Source organism: Halichoeres trimaculatus, unplaced genomic scaffold, assembly GCF_033239565.1.
Source record: "Halichoeres trimaculatus isolate MK-OKI-2021-1 unplaced genomic scaffold, fHalTri1.1 fHalTri1_scaffold_10, whole genome shotgun sequence".
NCBI lineage: Eukaryota > Metazoa > Chordata > Actinopteri > Labriformes > Labridae > Halichoeres > Halichoeres trimaculatus.
Genome location: NW_027437187.1, coordinates 8876910 through 8897072, shown reverse-complemented (window position 1 = coordinate 8897072; position 20163 = coordinate 8876910). Strand labels below are relative to the sequence as shown.

Genomic DNA, 20163 nt, shown 5'->3' with positions numbered 1-20163 from the left:
TACGGAACTCAACGAACGGGCGTCTGTGTATTTTGGCTTTCGCGGTTTGCCGTAGTTGTAAAGATGGCGGCCGTATCGCTGGTTAGCCGTCCTGTGAGTGTCCTTCCTAAGATATCAGGTGAGTGCTGAGAAAACAGAGGACATTTGATGACAATAAAGTGTTATAGTACATGCCTTTTATATTTGAAATGCTCTAAGATGTGTCATCCTCAGTCAGAGTCTCCGTCAGAGCAAACAAAATGCTACGGTGACCTTGCTAACAGGCTAAGTCAGCTAGAGACTGCTAACAAGGGCTTTAGCCGACAGACTAAATAAGAAGTTTTCTGCATAAGAAGGCTGTTCAAAAACATCGTCCACATTATTTGAGTGGATTATAAGTGTAAAAATGTTATAATGGTATGAATAGTATAATGTCCTGAGGAATTAACGCTGAGCCGCTCTTCTGCTTGCTGCTTTGACGTGACGTCTGAAAACAGAGATGGTACGAGCAACGTCCTGCTTTCACTACAGAAATAACGACAAGCTTGGCCGTAGTGTAAAAGATTAAATCTAGACTTGGATCAAAAACAAAATTAAGACATTTTTACTGCTGGCAAACGGCTCAACTATGATATCAGGTTTTTACAGTGAGCTATCTTTAGTGTTTTCTTGTCCCCCTGTTAACAGTTCTGACATTAACTCTGCTTCTGATCAGTTTTTACATTTTCATTTTTGTTGAAATGGTCGGAAACCAATAGTAAACTCCAGGGGTGATGGAGCTGTACTATGATACATTGCATTAAAATGTGTTCTTTTTATATTGTACCGCTCGTGCATGTTATTGAAAACATGGTGTATAATTAATGTTTTGAAAACTGAAATGATATGAAATTGTAAGTACAATCATAATACCCAGAAAAGTGTGCACTCAACTAAGCTAGAGTAGATTTATTTGATGTTGGATATATGAGAGCAGCTGCCCCGATAGGATTGGGAAAGTTTGTACTTCACTCAGTATGTGAATTATACAGAGTCAGTGTGTGAAAATGACTTTTTAACTATGTCTTTCAGTTTTCTGTCCATCTGCTTGTTCATAAAAATATTTGTCCTTTATTGTATGTTGAAAAAGAACCTCTAATTAAAACTCTGATATTTTGGTTGGAAAAAATGCCACTGGCAATATGCACCTGACGACATCAATCTGCTGTTACCTGCATTCATTTGGTTTACATTTCTGCAAACAATAAATGGATACCCCCTGCATTTTTCTTTTGTCGCCTCATAACCACAGTGAACAAACAACGTGCCTTATTCTTTTTTAATGCTGCTATTAAGGATCGAGACACATATCTGTGTTGTACACAGAGACAAAATAAGCACATTCATTGTAAAGCAGTGTTGATATTAAAGGATAAGTTCGGTTTATACAGCTTTTACATTGTTTATAGAATGAAGTAGAACAAAATACTCACCCAGAAGGCTTTCCTGATCCAAGCAGTGCTTCGGGAGATATTTAGATCCAAAATCGTGCAGTGGACGTCCGTATAATGGGATCCATCGGGGCATACAGCGCCGCTCCTAAAACTGCATTAATCGTCCAAAAACTCGTGTTTTTCACCAATATTCCATCATGGTCCGCTCCAAGTTAGTCCTCTGCTGCAGTCTGTGTCACTCCAGACAGCGCTGTGTGGCTGTACTGACCTCTGAACTGACGAAGACTTTGTTTACGATTGCCCCTCAAAGAAAAGAGAAAGTGCAGTCAGCTCTCCAGAGAGTACTGCGCATGCGCGGAGGGGCAATCGTAAACAAAGTCTTCGTCAGTTCAGAGGTCAGTACAGCCACACAGCGCTGTCTGGAGTGACACAGACTGCAGCAGAGGACTAACCCAGAGTGGACCATGATGAAATATTGGTGAAAAACACACGTTTTTGGACAATTAATGCAGTTTTAGGAGCGGCGCTGTCTATGCCCCGATGGATCCCATTATACAGACGTCTGCTGCACGATTTTGGATCTAAATATCTCCCGAAGCACTGCTTGGATCAGGAAAGCCTTCTGGGTGAGTATTTTGTTCTACTTCATTCTATAAACAATGTAAAAGCTGTATAAACTGAACTTATCCTTTAAAGTGTTGTATAACGCTGAGCTGTCTGTCCTCTCTTCTAATCATCAGGAAGCTGCTGCCCTGCTGTTCTTTCAGCTGCGACTGTCACCACAGTCCAGCACAGAAAGCTCCACCATGCTTTAATCCCCAAAGGAAAAGGAGGACGCTCTTCCTCCAGTGGAATAGCAGCAACTGTGTTTGGTGCCACTGGTTTTCTGGGTCGTTATGTTGTCAACAGGCTGGGTGAGTTTCAGTAACACACTAACATGTGTTTTCTATTTCTCAGCAAATGTGGGTTTTTCCTGTGAGTTGATGCTGTGGACACCTTTTTTTAGGAACTCCAAAATGTATGACGATCCGGTGATTGTCAGCATCACAGCATTTTTTTTTATTCTGAATCTTATCAGCATGTTATTCTAGCTCGCTGAAACCCTGATTATTAAGGAGTGTCATGTCAGTAAATGCTCAGTGTGATGTGAAAGGCAGATACACAGGTTAAATACAGGGGTTTTGGCAGTCACTTAAGCCCCGTTTCCACCAAGTGGTTCAGTTCAGTTCGTCTTGGACAGACCCCCAAATACCTGAGACAAGCCGTCCCACTTTTTGGGACACTTTCACAGGGATGCTAGGCTAAATTGATCTGATCTGGGAAGGTGGAGCTACAACACTGCAGACCGTTGATTGGTCGAAAGAATCGTCAATTACTGTGTGACAGTGGCTGCATTTCCCCTGCCGGTACACAGTCTTCTCTGAAAGAAAACTTGATTGTTCTTTGTATCAAAGAGCCACATGGAAAGAAGATGGATTGCTGGATGTCTTCCATCGTTACTCTTTGTTTACTGTGTCACATTTTTCTTCTTCGTTGGATTTATTAGCGGGGTACACTCTGTGGCGCTGCTATGGCGTCGCGCTATTATGTTACTGACGAGGCTGTCGGCATCCAGCTACCACGAGGGGGGCAAGGTTGGCTGTGGAAACGCAAACAGGACCAGGCTAAACCGAGCCAACCCATATCAAACTGTACTGATCTTAACCAGACTGCTTTGTGGAAACAGGGCTTTACTTTCATGAGCAAAGCATCAAAAGTAATTTCATAAAGAGCTAACAAATGTGATGAAATCTGAGATTCTTTTTTGATAACTTGCAGGTCGAATTGGTTCTCAGATCATAATCCCTCACCGCAATGATCAGTATGACATCATGTACTTGAGGCCCATGGGTGATCTGGGCCAAATCTTGTTCATGGTAAGATTCAGACACAGACACACACAAGGGCAGACAAACAGTACTCATGAAGGTAGGACTCTTATTTAATTTCGAGTCTCGATGCAGAACTAATATTTTTCTTTCTGTTCCCTCCTGTTGCAGGAGTGGGATGCCAGAAATAAAGACTCCATCAAACAGGCGATGGAGCACTCCAACGTTGTCATCAACCTGGTGGGCAGAGAGTGGGAGACGAAGTAAGTCCCAAAGATTCTGATACATATTGTTTTATTCCATGAAGTCAGTAATCTTTGGATGGTTTTCACAACATCTGTGATCTTTTTGTGATGCTGTAAACCATCAGTGAAGACATTTGTAAACATGGATGCGTCTGCTTTGTGTGTAAAGGAACTATCATTTTGAGGACGTCTTTGTGAGCATCCCTCAGCAGATCGCCAAGGCAGCCAGGGAAGCCGGCATCACAAAGTTCATTCACATGTCTCACCTCAATGCAGACATCCGCAGCCCGTCAAAGTACCTGAGGAACAAGGTGAGGAGCTGTTTCTTTAAACTCTGCACATCTGTCTCTTACAGTCAGTCGAAGGGATCTTTGTTTCTATCGAAAAGTAAGCGGTGCTCTTTGCATCATTAATCCTCTTTTTGGTATGTTTTTATCCTAAATGTAAGGTGCACTGAGCTCATCTCAGATGAAATGTGCTTTGTAAACAATACTGTGTATACATTTTACTACAGGCTGTAGGAGAGACAGCAGTGAGGGATGAGTTTCCTGACGCCATCATCATGAAGCCATCCGAATGCTTTGGAAGGGAAGATCGATTCTTCAACTACTTCGCAAGTAAGTCAGCGCTTAATGTAAATGTTAAAGAGACAGAAACATTACTGTTTCACTTACAGCAAGAGGACACATGAAGTCATGCTAATGATACTGGTAGGCCTGTCACGATAACAAATTTTGGTAGACGATAATGTTCCAAAATATTATTGCTGATAAACGATATTATTGTCAATATTATTTTGATTTTTTTTTTCATTGATGTAATTATGATAAATGGGATAATAAAGTGAGTACACCATATCAAAATCAAGGAACTTTAATTTCTTAAGAGTATTTAACTGTAATTATAAGGTCAGGATCTTTTAAATAAAATAAATTAAACAAAAAATATAATAAATTTAACAAACAAGAAAGAGAAAAAAAATAAAATGAAAATGAAATGGACTCTCTTTTAGAAAAAAATACATGTCAATGAAAATAATTAATATTAATCAAAAACAATAAAACATAGAACCTGTCTCTAAAGAAAAATCAAAAACAAAAAAAAACAACAACAATAAAAACTATAGCCTAAATAAAAGGGAGTTTATACAGTTCCTGAATTGTTTGTAACATGTACTTTTTCCCAGTCAATCCGTACTGTCTGTCAAACATTATTAACATTTCTGGATTTCAACCGTATTGAAGGGCTGCATTTCTTTGGCAATGTAGCTGTCTTTGAGTGCCCACCATTTGGCGCTTTTATTTCTATTTACTTTGCCGACCAAAAGCCTCAGTAAGAGCGGATTGTCAAAGAACAAGGCTCCACTGCACCTCCCTCTTCTTCTTCGTCGCCACTATTTTCAAACAAATGCCACATATCAGCTGGTTGGTGTTCATGAGCTCACACTTAGTTCATTCTGATAAAAAACAAAATATTCCCACACTGGGACTGTGGCAGGCGGCTTAAGAACCGTATCTTTCGTGCCATCACTCATATTAGCATGTGTTTTCTCCTTACCCCTCAGGACACTCGCTTCAGCTCTCTACGCGTGTACGCGCGGGCAGCCCTGTTGCAAAAGATGCCAAAGCTCGCATTTTTGACAGATGCTCACTCCGCTTTAAATCCACTAAATCCGCTATAGAACCTATGCACCTGATGTTAGGAAAGATAGACGTAGTGAGCCATCTTCTCATTCAGCCTCTTTGGTCAAAAGAGAGGAGGAAAACAAACATGCATGCACGTGTCAGTTTATCGAGGCTGGCAGACTTACTGAGGACGTTTTTATTTATCGTTCGGTTAATCGATTTATTGATTATTGTGACAGGCCTAGATACTGGTATACATCCATTGCTTTGTCACAGAAACTCAGACGTCACTTCTGCTGCACGTGTGGTATTGCTTTTTCTCCATCAGCTTCTTTAGCTCAATTCTAAATTTTGTTTTTGACTGTTTTTTTCTTCAGACATGCGCTGGTTTGGCAATGCTATCCCACTCATGGCCATGGGGAAAAAGACTGTGAAGCAACCTGTTTATGTAAGTTTTCCAGAGGGGAGGAGCAGCTGTGTTTATATACGTTCCTTTAATTAACAGATGTAACTCCGAGACACTATATAATATCTCACTCTTAAATCTGAGTGTAGTAAGAAAATGTTCATTTGTATTAAAATGATGCCATGAATTTTAAAGAAAGACTGAGCCTGGGAGACTATAGGATATTTGATAACAGGAATGTCCCAAAACTTGAAGTCACAGGTTCATTGCCAACATATTTCTGACTCATTAATTCCAAAGAACACTAACTGCCCAAATCTTAACCATCTGCTGAAGTCAGCTTCAAAACCTAAAGTTCCAGCTATAATTCAGCTATTCAACTGCACAGGAATGAGTATTCTGAGGTTGTTGTGTGACCAGCCACATCTAGAATAAAAAACTTAACTAAACTGTCTCTTTCTCTCTCAGGTGGTGGATGTGGCCAAGGCCATCATAAACGCCATCAGAGACCCTGATGCTAACGGGAAGACATACGCATTAGTTGGGTAGGTGGTTGTTCTACAACAGGGATCTCCAACTCCTACCAAAAACTCCACCAGCTGGTTTCACTGATTAGTCCCTGCTCTCTGCTTGACGGTGAGGTAATCAGTGAAATCAGCTGGTGGAGTTTATGGTTGGATAGAAAACCTACAGCCTCTCAGCCCTCCAGGGTAGGAGTTGGAGATCCCTGCTCTATAAACTTCTGCTCCAGAGTTCAGCATGTACTGAAATTTAAAAACAGGCAAAGCATGAATCACTGAGTGATTAAGATTTGATACGATAAAAAGGCTTTATTATGTGTTCATTGAAACTTTTTAACAGTGGATCATCTGTGCCAGGCACCAACTCAAAACAGTGAAAGGAAAAAAAATCTGCTCATAGAGTAAGAAAAACTTCCATGTTTAGTTTTTTTGCATAAAGACAGTATTCTTAATTGAGGAAACCTGGCAAGTTCATACCCTGACTGTTTGTTTTTTTTTCTATACACTTCAGGCTTCATTTTTGAATTTTAACCCCAAAGTAAGACATTTTTCTGGACCTGTCAGGTGAATGTGGCGTATACTCACTGTAATAAGACCATTTTTACTGCAGTAAGACATAAACCCTTTCTTAGGTTTCAGTTTTTGCAGCACAGAGAGTACACTGAGGGGATAGTGGGAAAAGTCCTGGGCCTATATGCATGACCAGCCATTAGCAAGGAAAACAGACAGTTTGTACCAAAGCAGTGGTATGCATGAGTCAGGTTTATGGGCCAAAAGAGCGTTAGATGTAATGCAGGTATACCCCACCATTACAGGTGCCAACAGCAGGATTACAGCACCTGTTCAGCTGTTTTAAGGCAGACATCGTGCAATGCGTTAGCGATACGTAGTGATGGGCGCTCGATCGAGGCTTTTTTGATGCTCCGATAGGCTCCTGGCTTGAAAAAATGCTTCATTGCTCGATGCTTCAATGATAAAATGCTCTAGTAGGTCATCTAGTGGTCAATAAAATTAAGTGCAGTTGAAATGATGTTGAAGTCAGTAGCCACGTTTACATGGACCCAAATATTCAGCTTGCATTCAGTTTATTTGCTCAAACAGAAAGAATTTAACCTTTGTATACACCTCATTCTGAAAGAAAAGTGCCAATCCGAATGGACATTTAATCGGTTTCACAGGGGTGGAATATTCCTTTCCCCAAACCGAGTGAGGTATCATGTATCCACTCAAACGGTGCGTTCTTTCAGCGCATGCTCAGATATGACATAAGACGCAACTAGAGACGTTCCTCAACTTTAAAAATGGCGGCGAGCCGTCAGCACTGGACTGCTGCGGAAAGTTTGCTTTTGTCCAAACTTTGAAAAAACTGAGCATAATTTCAAGACTGGACGGACGAAAAACTCGCAACATGAAGTTATTCCAACAAGTGAAAGAAAAACTCTTTGATAAATCATGTGGTCACGCTATTCTGTTTGATTATAGCAGCGCATGTAGACCAGAGATTGGAATATTCTTTTCCATGTATACTACTGTTCAGAAAAATCATTCAGAAAGATCCCATTTGGAAAGACGAAAAACTCCTCATGTAGCCGTTGCTATTGTTTCATGAGTCATTTGGGATTTGAGCCGCTAATGCGTTTTTGTTCGCGTACACTGCATGGATGAATGGTTTCACGCTAAATCGCACAAGTAAATACATTTTGAAAAAGAAAAATAAAGACAATGTTTTTGTCACGTCTAATTGAAGTTCACAGTAGCTCCATACTTAAGTCTGACATTAGTCATATTACACCCTAAAACAAATCTAAATATCACATAACTTAAAAGAATTTGATGATGATTTTGAGGCCAGATGTCTAAATTTTTTTTAATTAAATTTATAATTAATCTGGCATAATTAGAAAGGAATCGAACCCACAAATGCCAGTCATGACTCCACTATAGTACCATTGTACTACATATCACTTTCGTGTGACATGATTCTGTGTGATATATAATTCTCATGTTGTGAGAATTGGCCTACAATGGCTGTTTTACTTTACTCAAAGTAGTCTATCATGTAATGTTGGATCGTATGAAAAACCAAGCCAATCAGGTGCTTCTTTTGAGGGGGTGCTTCCCCCTGAATTATGACGTAATCTGCACCGTGTTTCCTTCATGGTGTATTTAGTTAACTGGCTCATTATTTGCAGTCGTGCTTGCGGCTAACGTTGCAGCCAAACAGGCCGTGAATGTGCATACAGGCCCAGATCATTTTGAGGCAGTTATGAAATGTGCATGCTCTCACCAGTAGCCCATTCTCACTACATCAAGGAATGTTCAAGAGTGCAGTGCAGGCATATTTCATGAAATTCTGTTCATTTTATGTCAGAGGTATTGCAACGACACAATGTGATTTATATTAAACCAATATTTTCTGTTAGAATAAGTTTGTTTAATGTATAATTCTAAGTTTGTGTGATAGAGAGGAAGCCATTCTCACAGAGATGGAAACATCATGCAGGGACGGTGTGATTCAGATTTACATAACGGGGACTCTCCTTTATTAAAAGTTTTGTGGTTTCACTTCCTACCCAGGCCCAACCGTTACCTTCTTCATGACCTGGTGGAGTACATCTACGCAGTGACGCACAGATCTTTTGTGCCCTACCCCATGCCCCGTCCACTCTACCAGTAAGTGCTGGAGACACAGGTTTTTTTATTTTTACACTGACCCAGTTCTTGGCACTACAAATCCAGGCAAACACTGTTTATGAGTTCTCCTATCATGTGAAAAATGAACCGTTCTGAATCTTTGTTTTTTTTTTACAGCCTTGCTGCTTCCATTTTTGCAAAGAACCCATTTGAGCCCTGGACAACACCCGACAAAATCGAAAGGGTAAAAATACTTTGGTTAACTTAAAAAGTTTTGAGCAATGTGATAAACCTTTTCTCTAAGACTGATAATAATTCTGAGATTTTTTTCCAGTTTCACTTGACAGACATGAAGTATCCTGGACTTCCTGGTCTGGAGGATCTGGGCATCACTCCCTCCACTGTAGAACAAAGGGCCATCGAAGTTCTGCGTCGCCACCGCCGATTCCGTGACCTGGAAGCAGACCTGAATGAGGCAAAGCCAGCTAAAACTGTCAACTATTAACCCCTCCCCCCAAACTTCTCTGTCACATGGACAGCCAGAGGGTGTCAGTATGTCTAACTGCTCCTAAAACTATATTGTGTAAATAAATAAATAAAAATATACTCCCAGGGTTTACCTATTTTTCTGTCCAGCATTTATTTTTCATTCCAGAAAGTTAAACCTTAGAGCTTTTGTGGGGAATTTTACAGCCAGTAATTGAAGACTGAAGATTTTTCTTCTTGACCCACAAAAACTAAGAGACCGTCTTTGATTGATCCTCCCCATATAATGAATTAAAGTCATTTGTCTGTACCAGGGTTTAGGTGTCTAACACAGTGACCGACAGCATACTACAGAAACTACAAACACAGTATGTAAAGATAGAGATCATCAAGTGCCCCACTTTGTCCACAGAGCGGCACCAAATCTGCACAACCACAAATTCCTTCACAAGAGCTTTGAATTGTTTTTGTTGCATTAAATCAGCAGAAAAACTCAATTCTTATTTTAAAACTTTCAAATGGTGTGTGCTGTTGTCACTTCTGACAATAATCTTTACAATAATTGACACAAATAACATTTTTCATGAGTGAAAACATTTCTAAAGTGGGCATCAATCCCATAAGAAACCCGCAGTAAGGAGCGTTAGAGTTGTTAAATTCTGCTTTTTAATTCCCCCTTTTCCAGTTCCAAACTCATTCTTCCTTCCTCTCTGTGGAGAAGCACAAAACACAGCCCCAAAAAACAGTGTCGGCTCCCATAAACATCTGATTTGTGAAATAAGGAACAAGTAGGGCCGTGCTATTTCTGTTACCTAGCATCCCAATTATACAACATGAGAAGTCATCCTAAAAGAGTAAGGACAAATCTTGGCATTCAGCTCAAACTCTGTTAAATGTACAGGAACAGTGGTGAACCTCCGCAAACAAAAAGCACCTTATTCTGAAGTGTCTTCTCCAAAAACTCCATGTGTCCAAGCTTTGATGACTTTTCAATGGATACAATAATAATAATAATATAAAAATACAATAATAATAACAATAACATTAATAATCAGATTAATATAGCACTTTTAAGAGATGCTCAGAGATGCTTTAAAAAACAGATCTACCATGTTTCAATATATTGCAGTTTCAAAGCTATAACTTTGATCTGTTTTTATCCTTTTCATCATTAGGCTCTCTGTTTTTAACGATGGAGGAATTAGCACTTAGCAGCCGCCAAACGGCTCCCTTTACTCTCTTTGTAGACAGGCGACAGTCTCCCCCTGAAACCCCAGCCACATCCCTCCTTCTATTTAGGGCACTTTATTTTAACTTGGGGCAAAGTCTCCCAAATCAACCAAAGGATTCGAGGAACGGGGCGAAGTCACAGGATTCAATTTGGGTACTCTGTTCCCAAACATCCCTGATGTTCTTTCCATTGGTTTGGGTGACCCCTCCAACTCCTTTTAATTTTGGGGAATTTGTTCCCACACTTACTCCAGGTGGGTTGAGGTGACCCCTACCTCTCCTTTTGGGGTACTCTTCTTTAATCTGGGGAGTTTATACCCAAACTTTCCAGATGGTGTCCAAACTTATGTAGCCCCAAGGTGACTACCAGGAGTCAAGGTTGGATCCATCCACCCAATGTAGTGACAGTGCTTTTAAAAAAACTGTACAAGTTATTATTTTCACAGAGCGATGTAATGGCTACATCTGGACTACCTACTGTATTTTAAAAGTGACCTTAATTTAATTCTCATATACGATACATTGCACTGTAGAAGTGCAGATGTAAATGTGTGCTTCTTTTAAAACGGGAATTGTAGCCCAAATGTAACGCTTCATTCTGGGCTACTTTTTTAATGGTAGCCTAATTTCACCCCTTTATGTTTCACTTTAAAAAGTATCCCAAATTGACATCTCAGTTAGTTCTTATTCTAGCCAACTTTTTTCGTAGCCTAAATTGACCTCTTCATTTTAGGCTACTTGTTAAAGTAGACCTAATGCACACCTTGATTTGAAGCCTTAGAATAGCTCAAATTGACCTCTTCATTCTGGACCACTTCTGCCACATTCATAAGATGTGCTCCACAAACAAAGACTCATTCATGTCATTGTCACGTTGAGCTGGTGTATTGAGCTATTATTGTGGCAAAATGATGTGTGTGTGGGTCAATGCATCCACAAATGTGTGGACTGATTCACATATGTGTAAAATATTTACAAATGTGTGCACAAATCCACAAATGTTTAAACTGATTCACAAATAAAAATGTAGTCTGAGATGGCTGAAAAGTCTCAATTTTTTTTGTTTGTCTTACAAGAGCTAAAAATCCACACAAATCATCAGATACAACTGAGGCAGTGTGGATTGCTAAGTGGCTGAGGCGTGGTGCTACAATGATAGCTCCATACCTGGCAGCCTGCGCCTGGGAGCCTGAGCTCAGGGCAAAGTAATCCGCCTCTCACAGACGGATTCTTTCTCATTTGCAGATCACTGGCCCGGCAGGACTGTAGCAAACATCACGTGCACACAGACAGTCCATCGGGAGGCCCGCCTCAGTCGTAATGATGACAATAATGATGGGATTTGAAAAATACCCAGACTTTTCAGCCATTTAAGACCATCCATTTATTTGTAAAGCAGTTTAAACATTTCTGGATTCGCAAAGACATTTGTGGATATTTGACACATTTGCAAATCTGTTTACACCTTTGTGTAATCAAACATTTGGGATGCATTTATACACGCTAATCATTTTGTTACAATAATAGCTCCATACTGGTGCAAATACTGATCATTTTATGGCTTTTGGCAAAGTATGTTTTGGGGGTTTGTATTGCCACATTATGTAATAACGCCCCATGATGTAATAATCTGATTAATTTTCAATTCATTATGTAATAACGCTGCATTTTGGTCTAGAATTTTTGAGCGCAGTGCATAGTAAACTCCTCTGCATTATGTAATACATTCTGACACCGCGCATCCATCAGTAAATACAAAATGCAGGCGTTGCACTTTTTGATGAAGAAAATGTAAGAATTATGTGCATTATGTAACAAACCACCAAAATGGATGTCTTTATTAGGAAAAAAAAAACAGATCATCAAAAAGATATTGACTTAGAGAAAGCAGCATGAGGGGCAAATATAATTTCATTAGAAAAACTAGTGATGACGCCTCATTGGTCAAATCTAAATCAAACTCCAGTGACTGGCACCAAGCGCCAGGAGCGTCAGGGGGCATCAGGTGTTGGCAGGCCATTTGGGTACCTCTCAGCCAGCCCCCCAGGCAGCCACACTTAGCCCCGGACCGCCTGGACCACCGGGACCACCGGGACCAGCGAGACCACCGGGACCACCGGGACCACCTCTCGGCCCTGGGTGACTTCTGCACCTCTCGGCCCTGCGCACCCACACTTAAGCACCCCCCCTCTGCTGACTACACCACACAACCACGGCCCCAAAAGACCTTGCGCCCTAAAATTCCTATCATTTCAGTTTTACCCGTTGCTAGGTGCCTTGCCCACCTCTCAGCCCTCCAGGCACCCACACCTACAATATATTTCTGATGGTATAACATTTTTTTTAATTTTTTTTTTATTTGAGATATCTATTTCACTGGTTTGTTGCATAATGCACCTAATTCTTATATTTTCTTGATATAAAAAAATACAACACCTGCATTTTGTAATGACTGATGCAATATGTCTGAATGTATTACATAATGCAGCAAAGTTTATCACATACATTTAAAACACTATAAAACAAAATGTGTCAGATTATTACAAAATGCTGTTTTTTACAAAATGAATTGAAAATGTATTACAGTATTACAGCACGGGGCGTTATAACATGATGTGGCACCACAGGTTCATTGGTAAAGAGGTTCATGGGTGTGGGGTGAAATGGGGTGTGCTTGAACTGGCCAGTGTGTGTGTGTGCTTGAGGAACTGGGCAGAGTGCGTGTGCTTGAGGAACTGGGCAGTGTGTGTGTGCTTGAGGAACTGGGCAGCGTGTGTGTGCTTGAGGAACTGGGCAGAGTGTGTGCGCTTGAGGAACTGGTTCTGAGCTTTTATCCACAGTTTTCAGACTCAGTCAGTTTCTTCAGTTTGAAACGTTTTCCTCTGCCTTGGAAAAACTCTTCCACACGGCACTGAAGAGGCTGGAGTACACAGAGAGCGTGTAGCCACTTTACACGGGTCAGGGTGAACTGTTTCCCAGAGTACCAGCTGCTCAAACTGGGTGTAGCATCCCGATCTTCTGCTGCAGCAGGATCTACAGTGCCCAGACCTCTGGGGCTGAACCCTGGTTCTGTTTGCTGCTCTAGATCTGGATCACCTGCGGAGATCATGACTCTGGAGTCACATGACACACAATATCTTGTTGACAGCACACCATGCAAAAGAACACTCACCTGTTGGGAGTGAAAGTACACTCACAGGTTTCACAGGTTTGTCTGTCAGGTGTTTGTTATACGTCACCTCACTTCATTTCGTGTCTCCACTTCCCTCCTTTGTTTCTCTGTAGATGGACACCTTGGGACAGAAGCAGAAAGCAGCAGTAAAAGCTCCTTTGCAGTGTAACACACGTGAACCTGGCCGATGGACAGGAAATGAGCGCCTCAGTGTTGGCGAGGCAGCTACGATCAATCAGATAAAACCAGAGAGGAATGAAAAGAGAGGAGGAATGGCTTTGTAGCTGTCAGTTCACAGGCTTTAAATATGAAGGCTTACACTTCCATGGATACAACACCTGAGTTTGAGCTGTTTGAGCGTCTGTGGAAGAAAACTTTCAGGGAGCATCAGCAGCACACGTACACCGATCCAGACAACACGTTGCATGTCATACCTGCATTTACTGCAGCGTTTGCATTCACTGGAACAGTCGTGGCCGTAAGCTCAAGTGGTTTGTGGTAACGCTGCACTGAAGCCCGCTCTGGTCCCAGCTCAGGACCCGACATTGCACCCACTTGATGAGTTTGAAAGAGCTCAACCGTCGTCGCTCAGTGTTTTTTTGATGCACTGATGCTCCAGTAGTGTTTTCCACGCTGGCTGACGGCTGTTGGTGCTGATAGTTTGGGCTTTTCCTGAAGCGGGCGGTATGGTGTTGTACTGCGGGTCCATCCCTGTGTTTTTCATCCACTCAGGAGCCTTTGAGGCAGGTGACAGCCAGTGGGAGACAAGATGCCGTACTTTGAGGCCTTTCCTCACAACATTTGATTTTCTTCAAATGACAACTTACCTCAAATAGGCGCTGACAATGTTTCCTACATTGTGGTTTAGAGCGCCTGTGCTCGGGTTGTTCTTCTGTCTCTGTGTCAGGGACATCTGCTCTCACAAGTTTGACCTTTTCAGGTTGTTTGACTGTGTATCTTTGTCATTTTCAAATTGGCTGTGAATGGATCACTGCACTATATCATATTGGAGTGTTAAATCACACACTTCTTCTGTTTGATGCTTCTTGCTTTTTGTTGCTTTGCCTAATTTTAGCCCGCCACCACCCCCCCTCATCGGAGGACAAATAACTTTATTCCATGCTACGCTTTCAGACCGTCTCTTTTCCTCATCCAATCACTAAGTCCTATTTTGAAAGTATTTGTTTCCAGACTCATATTTATTAAGATGGAAATTTATCACGTCAGATCATGACAGTCATCATTTATTTAGAACTATTTTAGAACTACCTATGATCATGTGTCCGATGATCTTTGAATAATTGATCATTTCTTAACATTGTATTTTAATTTATTTACATGTTATTTGATTGTGTGTGTGTCTCAGCACACACTGCAGCTTTCCTTCCAGTTTTTTTGTTGTTGTTGTTGGTTTTTTATTTTTGGCCCGCCACCACCCCCCCTCATCGGAGGACAAATAACTTTATTCTATATTTAAAGAACTATTTCAGAAAAGAGCTGAGTCTGGTCAAACTATTTTTTTATTCATTGTCCACATGATTTAATAGCTGTTTACATTAAACTAGATGAAATTTGTTTAGAAAAACACTGGCTGTAAAATTTTGATTTGGATGACACCTGAACAAGCTCTGTTCATCTATTTCAAATTAGATTAGCAGATTATTAGCTGAACTGATAATTGTGTTGGACACACACAACAATTAACTTTGATTTTTTCTCTGAACTTTTACCCTGCCACCACCCCCCCTCATCGGAGGACAAAGTACTTTGTTCTACATTAAAGACACTAGTTTGGAAGTTGTCAAACTAGTTGTTTTTAAAGTTGAAATGATTCCTAGAAAAAAAAATTGTGTGTGTCATCCAATCTTTAGCTTTTACCCTGCCACCACCCCCCCCCATCGGAGGACAAATAACTTTCTTCTACTTTTAAAAAGAACTATTCAGAGTCTAACTTTTTTTGCCTGTTTTTTTTTTTCTTGTTATCAGGATAATTATTGTGATTTTGGAGACTACTCTATTAAACGTAATTTAAACACTTTTTACTGGACAACACATTAGCTTTAACCATCTAATCAAGATATCAAGTAAAATGTTATAGGAAAAATAACTATAATTTTGTGTGTGATGTCCAACCTTTTACTTTTACCCTGCCACCACCCCCCCTCATCGGAGGACAAATAACTTTCTTCTACTTTAAAAGAACTTTTCAGAGTCTGTCTTTTAAATTAACTATTTGTTTAATTAATTCATTTATTTTTTGTTATTGAGATGATAATTGTGATTAAAAAAGTGATAAAAAATAAACTAAAAACCTATAATTGGACAACACATAAGCTTTAACTATCTAATCAAGTATCATTTAATGAAATGTTTGAATTTAAAGGGTAATATAATTTTGTGTCTGTTGTCCAACCTTTTACTTTTACCCTGCCACCACCCCCCCTCATCGGAGGACAAAGTACTTTCTTCTACTTTAAAAGAACTATTTAGAGTCTGACTTTTAAATTAACTATTTGTTTAATTTATTCATTTATTTTTTTGTTATTGAGATGATAATTGTGATTAAAAAAGTGATAAAAAATAAATGAACTAAAAACCTATTATTGGACAACACATAAGCTTTAACTATCTAATCAAGTATCATTTAGTGAAATGTTTGAATTTTAAGGGTAATATAATTTTGTGTGTGTTGTCCAACCTTTTACTTTTACCCTGCCACCACCCCCCCTCATCGGAGGACATATAACTTTCTTCTACTTTAAAAGAACTATTTAGAGTCTGACTTTTTTTTTGCCTGATTTTTTTTCTTGTTCTTTGGATAATTATTTTAATTTTGGGAACTTTTTTGAACATCATTTAAATACCTTTTATTAGACAACACACAATCTTTAACTTATCCAATCAAGCATCATTTAATGAAATGTTTGAATTGAAAGAATAATATAATTTTATGTGTGTGTGTGTGTGTGTGTGTTGTCCAACCTTTTACTTTTACCCTGCCACCACCCCCCCTCATCGGAGGACAAATAACTTTCTTCTACTTTATACCTACTTTAAAATAACTATTCTAGGGTTTTTTATGTTTTTATTTTTCTCTAATTTAAATGATTTTTGAAAGTAGTTTAACTGTTTAAATGTTTTGTGTGTTTTTAGTTTTTTTTTTATGAAGTGTGTGTGTGTGTGTGTGTGTGTGTGTGTGTGTGTGTGTACTAAATAATGCAAATACTTACCAAACACTTACCTCTTCTCCTTGGCTGAGTTCATCCTGGAGTCCTCACCCCGTCTTGCGGCTTATCTTCTCCTCCAGGTTTCTCTGCTTCTTCTGCAGCTTCATCCTCTTGGACTGTTGCTTCCGTAAGCGCATCTCCTTGTCGGCAGGATCAGGATCCTCTGAAAGAAACCAAATATTCAAGGTAACTTTTGAGTGAAGCTGAGAGATTGTCTCTTATTTGACAGATTTTTGATCAAATCAAATCTTTTTTTTAAAAGAGAAATTTAAAAACAAGGTTTGAAAGTTGCTTTCTTACCCCTGGCCTGGATCTTGGCCTCCTTCTTCTCACTCCTGGTGATGTTCTTGAGGACCCGGTCCCTCTGGAGCTCCAGGAGGCGCAGTTTCAGTTTTGAAAACTGGCTCTCATTTTGAAGAGGTTGATGACTTTTCTCTTCCTCCTGTTCCCCAGAGTGTGCCTGTCCTCTACGTTTCTCCTCCTGCTCCCGCAGCACCCTCCTTCTTCTTTCCCTTATCCACCTGCTCTCCGTCATCTCCCGCTTGTCCGCCCACACCGCATCTTTCCATTTCTCCTCTTCCTCCTCATATGGGCTTGGTTCCTCCTCGGTCTCTTCGTCCCCGTCACCTAGTTTCAGGACCACTAGCCACCCTGCCTCCTGCCACTGTCTCTGCTTTTCAAGTCTCACCCTTTTTTCCTCTTCCTCCAGCCTCAGTCTCTCCCTCTCAAGTCTGGCTCTTTTCTCCTCTTCCTCCTCATCTGTTGTGAATGTCTGTACCTCCGTCTCTGCGTCCTCGTCACGTATTTTCAGGACCACTAGCAACCCTGCCTCCTCCCACTGTCTCTGCTTTTCAAGTCTCACCCTTTTTTCCTCTTCCTCCAGCCTCAGTCTCTCCTTCTCAAGTCTGGCTCTTTTCTCCTCTTCCTCCAGCCTCAGTCTCTTCTTCTCAAGTCTCAGTCTTTTCTCCTTTTCCTCCTCATCTGGTCTGATTATCTGTACCTCCGGCTCTTCCTCCTCGTCATCTACTCTCAGGACCCGTGCCAACAGTCTCTCCTTCTCCTTCTCCTTCTCAAGTTTCACTCTTTTCTCTTCTTCCTCTAGCCTCAGTCTCTCCTTCTCTTCCTCTGCTCTAAGTCTCTTCTCCTCCTCCTGTCTTTCTCTCTGCCTCCTGGTCTTCTCCATAAGAGCCTTTCTCTCCTCTTCCTGCTTTTGTTTTTCTCTCTCCTCCCTCAATCTCAGTCTCAGTCTCTCCTTCTCCTCATTCTGGTTTGGTGGTCTCTCCTCTTCCTGCTCCTGTTTCAGTTTCCTATTCTTTTCCTGTTTTCGTCTCTCCCCCTGTCTCCAGCACTGCTCCGCCTCCTGTAACAGTCTTTCTAAATCCTCCTCCTCCTCTAGTCTCAGTTTCTCTTCCTCCTCCCGTTTTCTCTCCCTTCTCCTCCTTCTGTTCTCCATCATCTCTTGTCTTTCAATGACTTCCTTGTCCTGTCTCTGTCTCCTCTCCTCCTTCTCTTTTAATAACTCCTCTTTCAGTGTCAGTCTCTCCTCCTTCTGTGTCAGTCTCTCCTCCTCCTCCTCCTCCCGTATCAATTTGTCCACTTGATCCTCTTGCATCTGTGTCTCCTCCTCATCCTGAATCAATCTCTCCTCCTCCTCTCGTATTAGTTTGTCCACTTGGTCCTCTTGCATCTGTGTCTCCTCCTCCTCACGAATCAGTTTCTCCTCCTCCTCTCGTATCAGTTTGTCCACTTCGTCCTCTTGCATCTGTTTCTTCTCCTCCTCCTGCTTGCGTTTTTCTATCTCCTCCTTCAGTCTCAGTCTCTCATTCTCCTCCTTCATTCTTAGTTTTTCATTCTCCTCCTCCTCTTTCAGTCTCTGTCTCTCCTCCTCTTCCTTCTTTAGTCTCAGTCTCCTCTCTCTTCTTCTTCTTCTCTCCATACTTACCTGTTTGTCTCTTTCCTCCTGCTCCAGTCTGAGTCTCTCCTCCTCCTCCTCTAATCTGACTCTCTCCTCCTCCTGCTCCAGTCTGAGCCTCTCCTCCTGCTCCAGTCTGAGCCTCTCCTCCTGCTCCAGTCTGAGCCTCTCCTCCTCCTCCTGCTCCAGTCTAAGTCTCTCCTCCTCCTCCTCCTCCAGTCTGAGTCTCTCATGCTCCTGTCTCAGTCTCCTTTCTTTCCTTCTTCTCCTTCTCTCCATACTTACCTGTTTGTCTCTTTCCTCCTGCTCCAGTCTGAGCCTCTCCTCTTCCTCCTGCTCCAGTCTGAGCCTCTCCTCTTCCTCCTGCTCCAGTCTGAGCCTGTCCTCCTCCTCCAGTCTCAGTCTCCTTTCTTTCCTTCTTCTCCTTCTCTCCATACTAACCTGTCTGTCTCTTTCCTCCTGCTCCAGTCTGAGTCTCTCGTCCTCCTCTAATCTGAGTCTCTCGTCCTCCTCTAATCTGAGTCTCTCCTCCTCCTCTAATCTGAGTCTCTCGTCCTCCTCCTGCTCCAGTCTGAGTCTCTCCTCCTCCTCCTCCTGTCTCAGTCTCCTTTCTTTCCTTCTTCTCCTTCTCTCCATACTTACCTGTTTGTCTCTTTCCTCCTCCTCTAATCTGAGTCTCTCCTCCTGCTCCTTCTCCTCCTCCAGTCTGAGTCTCTCATGCTTCTCCTCCTCCTCTAATCTGACTATCTCCTCCTCCTCCTGCTCCAATCTGAGTCTCTCCTTCTCCTCCTCCCCCTCCTCTAATCCGGCCATCTCCTCCTCCTCCTGCTCCAATCTGAGTCTCTCCTTCTCCTCCTCCTCCTCTAATCCGACCATCTCCTCCTCCTCCTGCTCCAATCTGAGTCTCTCCTTCTCCTCCTCTAATCTGACTATCTCCTCCTCCTCCTGCTCCAGTCTGAGTTTCTCCTCCTTGTCCTCCTCTAATCTGAGGCTCTCCTCCTCCTCCTCCTCCTTCAGTCTCTCCTTCTCCCCCAGTCTCAGTCTCTCCTCCTCCTTCAGTCTCAGTCGCTCCTTCTCCTTCAGTCTCAGTCGCTCCTTCTCCTTCAGTCTCAGGTCCTCCTCCTCCAGTTTCACTCTCACCTCCTCCTTCATTCTTATTCTCTTCTTTGCCTCCTTAAGTCTCTGGCTCTCCTCCTCCTCCTCCTCCAGTTTCAGTCTCTCTTCCTTCATCAGTTTCAGTCTCCTCTTTGCCTCCTTTAATCTCAGTCCTTCCTCCTCCTCCTCCAGTTTCAGTCTCTCCTCCTTCATCAGTTTCAGTCTCCTCTTTGCCTCCTTTAATCTCAGTCCCTCCTCCTCCTCATCCAGTTTAAGTCTCTCCTCCTCCTTCAGCCTCAGTCTTTCCTCTTCCACTTTTAGTCTCAGTCC

General features: G+C 41.6%; 2 protein-coding genes across 2 annotated transcripts; one reads left to right on the top strand and one right to left on the bottom strand.

The window, feature by feature from the left end:
* The first annotated feature begins 7 nt into the window (after positions 1–7).
* ndufa9a (NADH:ubiquinone oxidoreductase subunit A9a) lies at positions 8–9953 on the top strand. The gene is made up of 11 exons (XM_074678398.1): positions 8–118; positions 2153–2326; positions 3231–3328; positions 3452–3543; positions 3695–3836; positions 4040–4142; positions 5528–5598; positions 6025–6101; positions 8655–8750; positions 8889–8955; positions 9046–9953. Exons 1-11 carry the CDS (start codon positions 64–66, stop codon positions 9214–9216), a joined length of 1146 nt encoding a protein of 381 aa, XP_074534499.1. The 5' UTR covers positions 8–63; the 3' UTR covers positions 9217–9953.
* A 6838-nt stretch (positions 9954–16791) lies between these two features.
* LOC141796202 (uncharacterized) lies at positions 16792–19017 on the bottom strand. Its single transcript, XM_074677190.1, has 2 exons — positions 17127–19017; positions 16792–16989 (listed from the first exon to the last, which is right to left on the bottom strand). Exons 1-2 carry the CDS (start codon positions 19015–19017, stop codon positions 16874–16876), a joined length of 2007 nt encoding a protein of 668 aa, XP_074533291.1. The 3' UTR covers positions 16792–16873.
* Positions 19018–20163: the final 1146 nt, after the last annotated feature.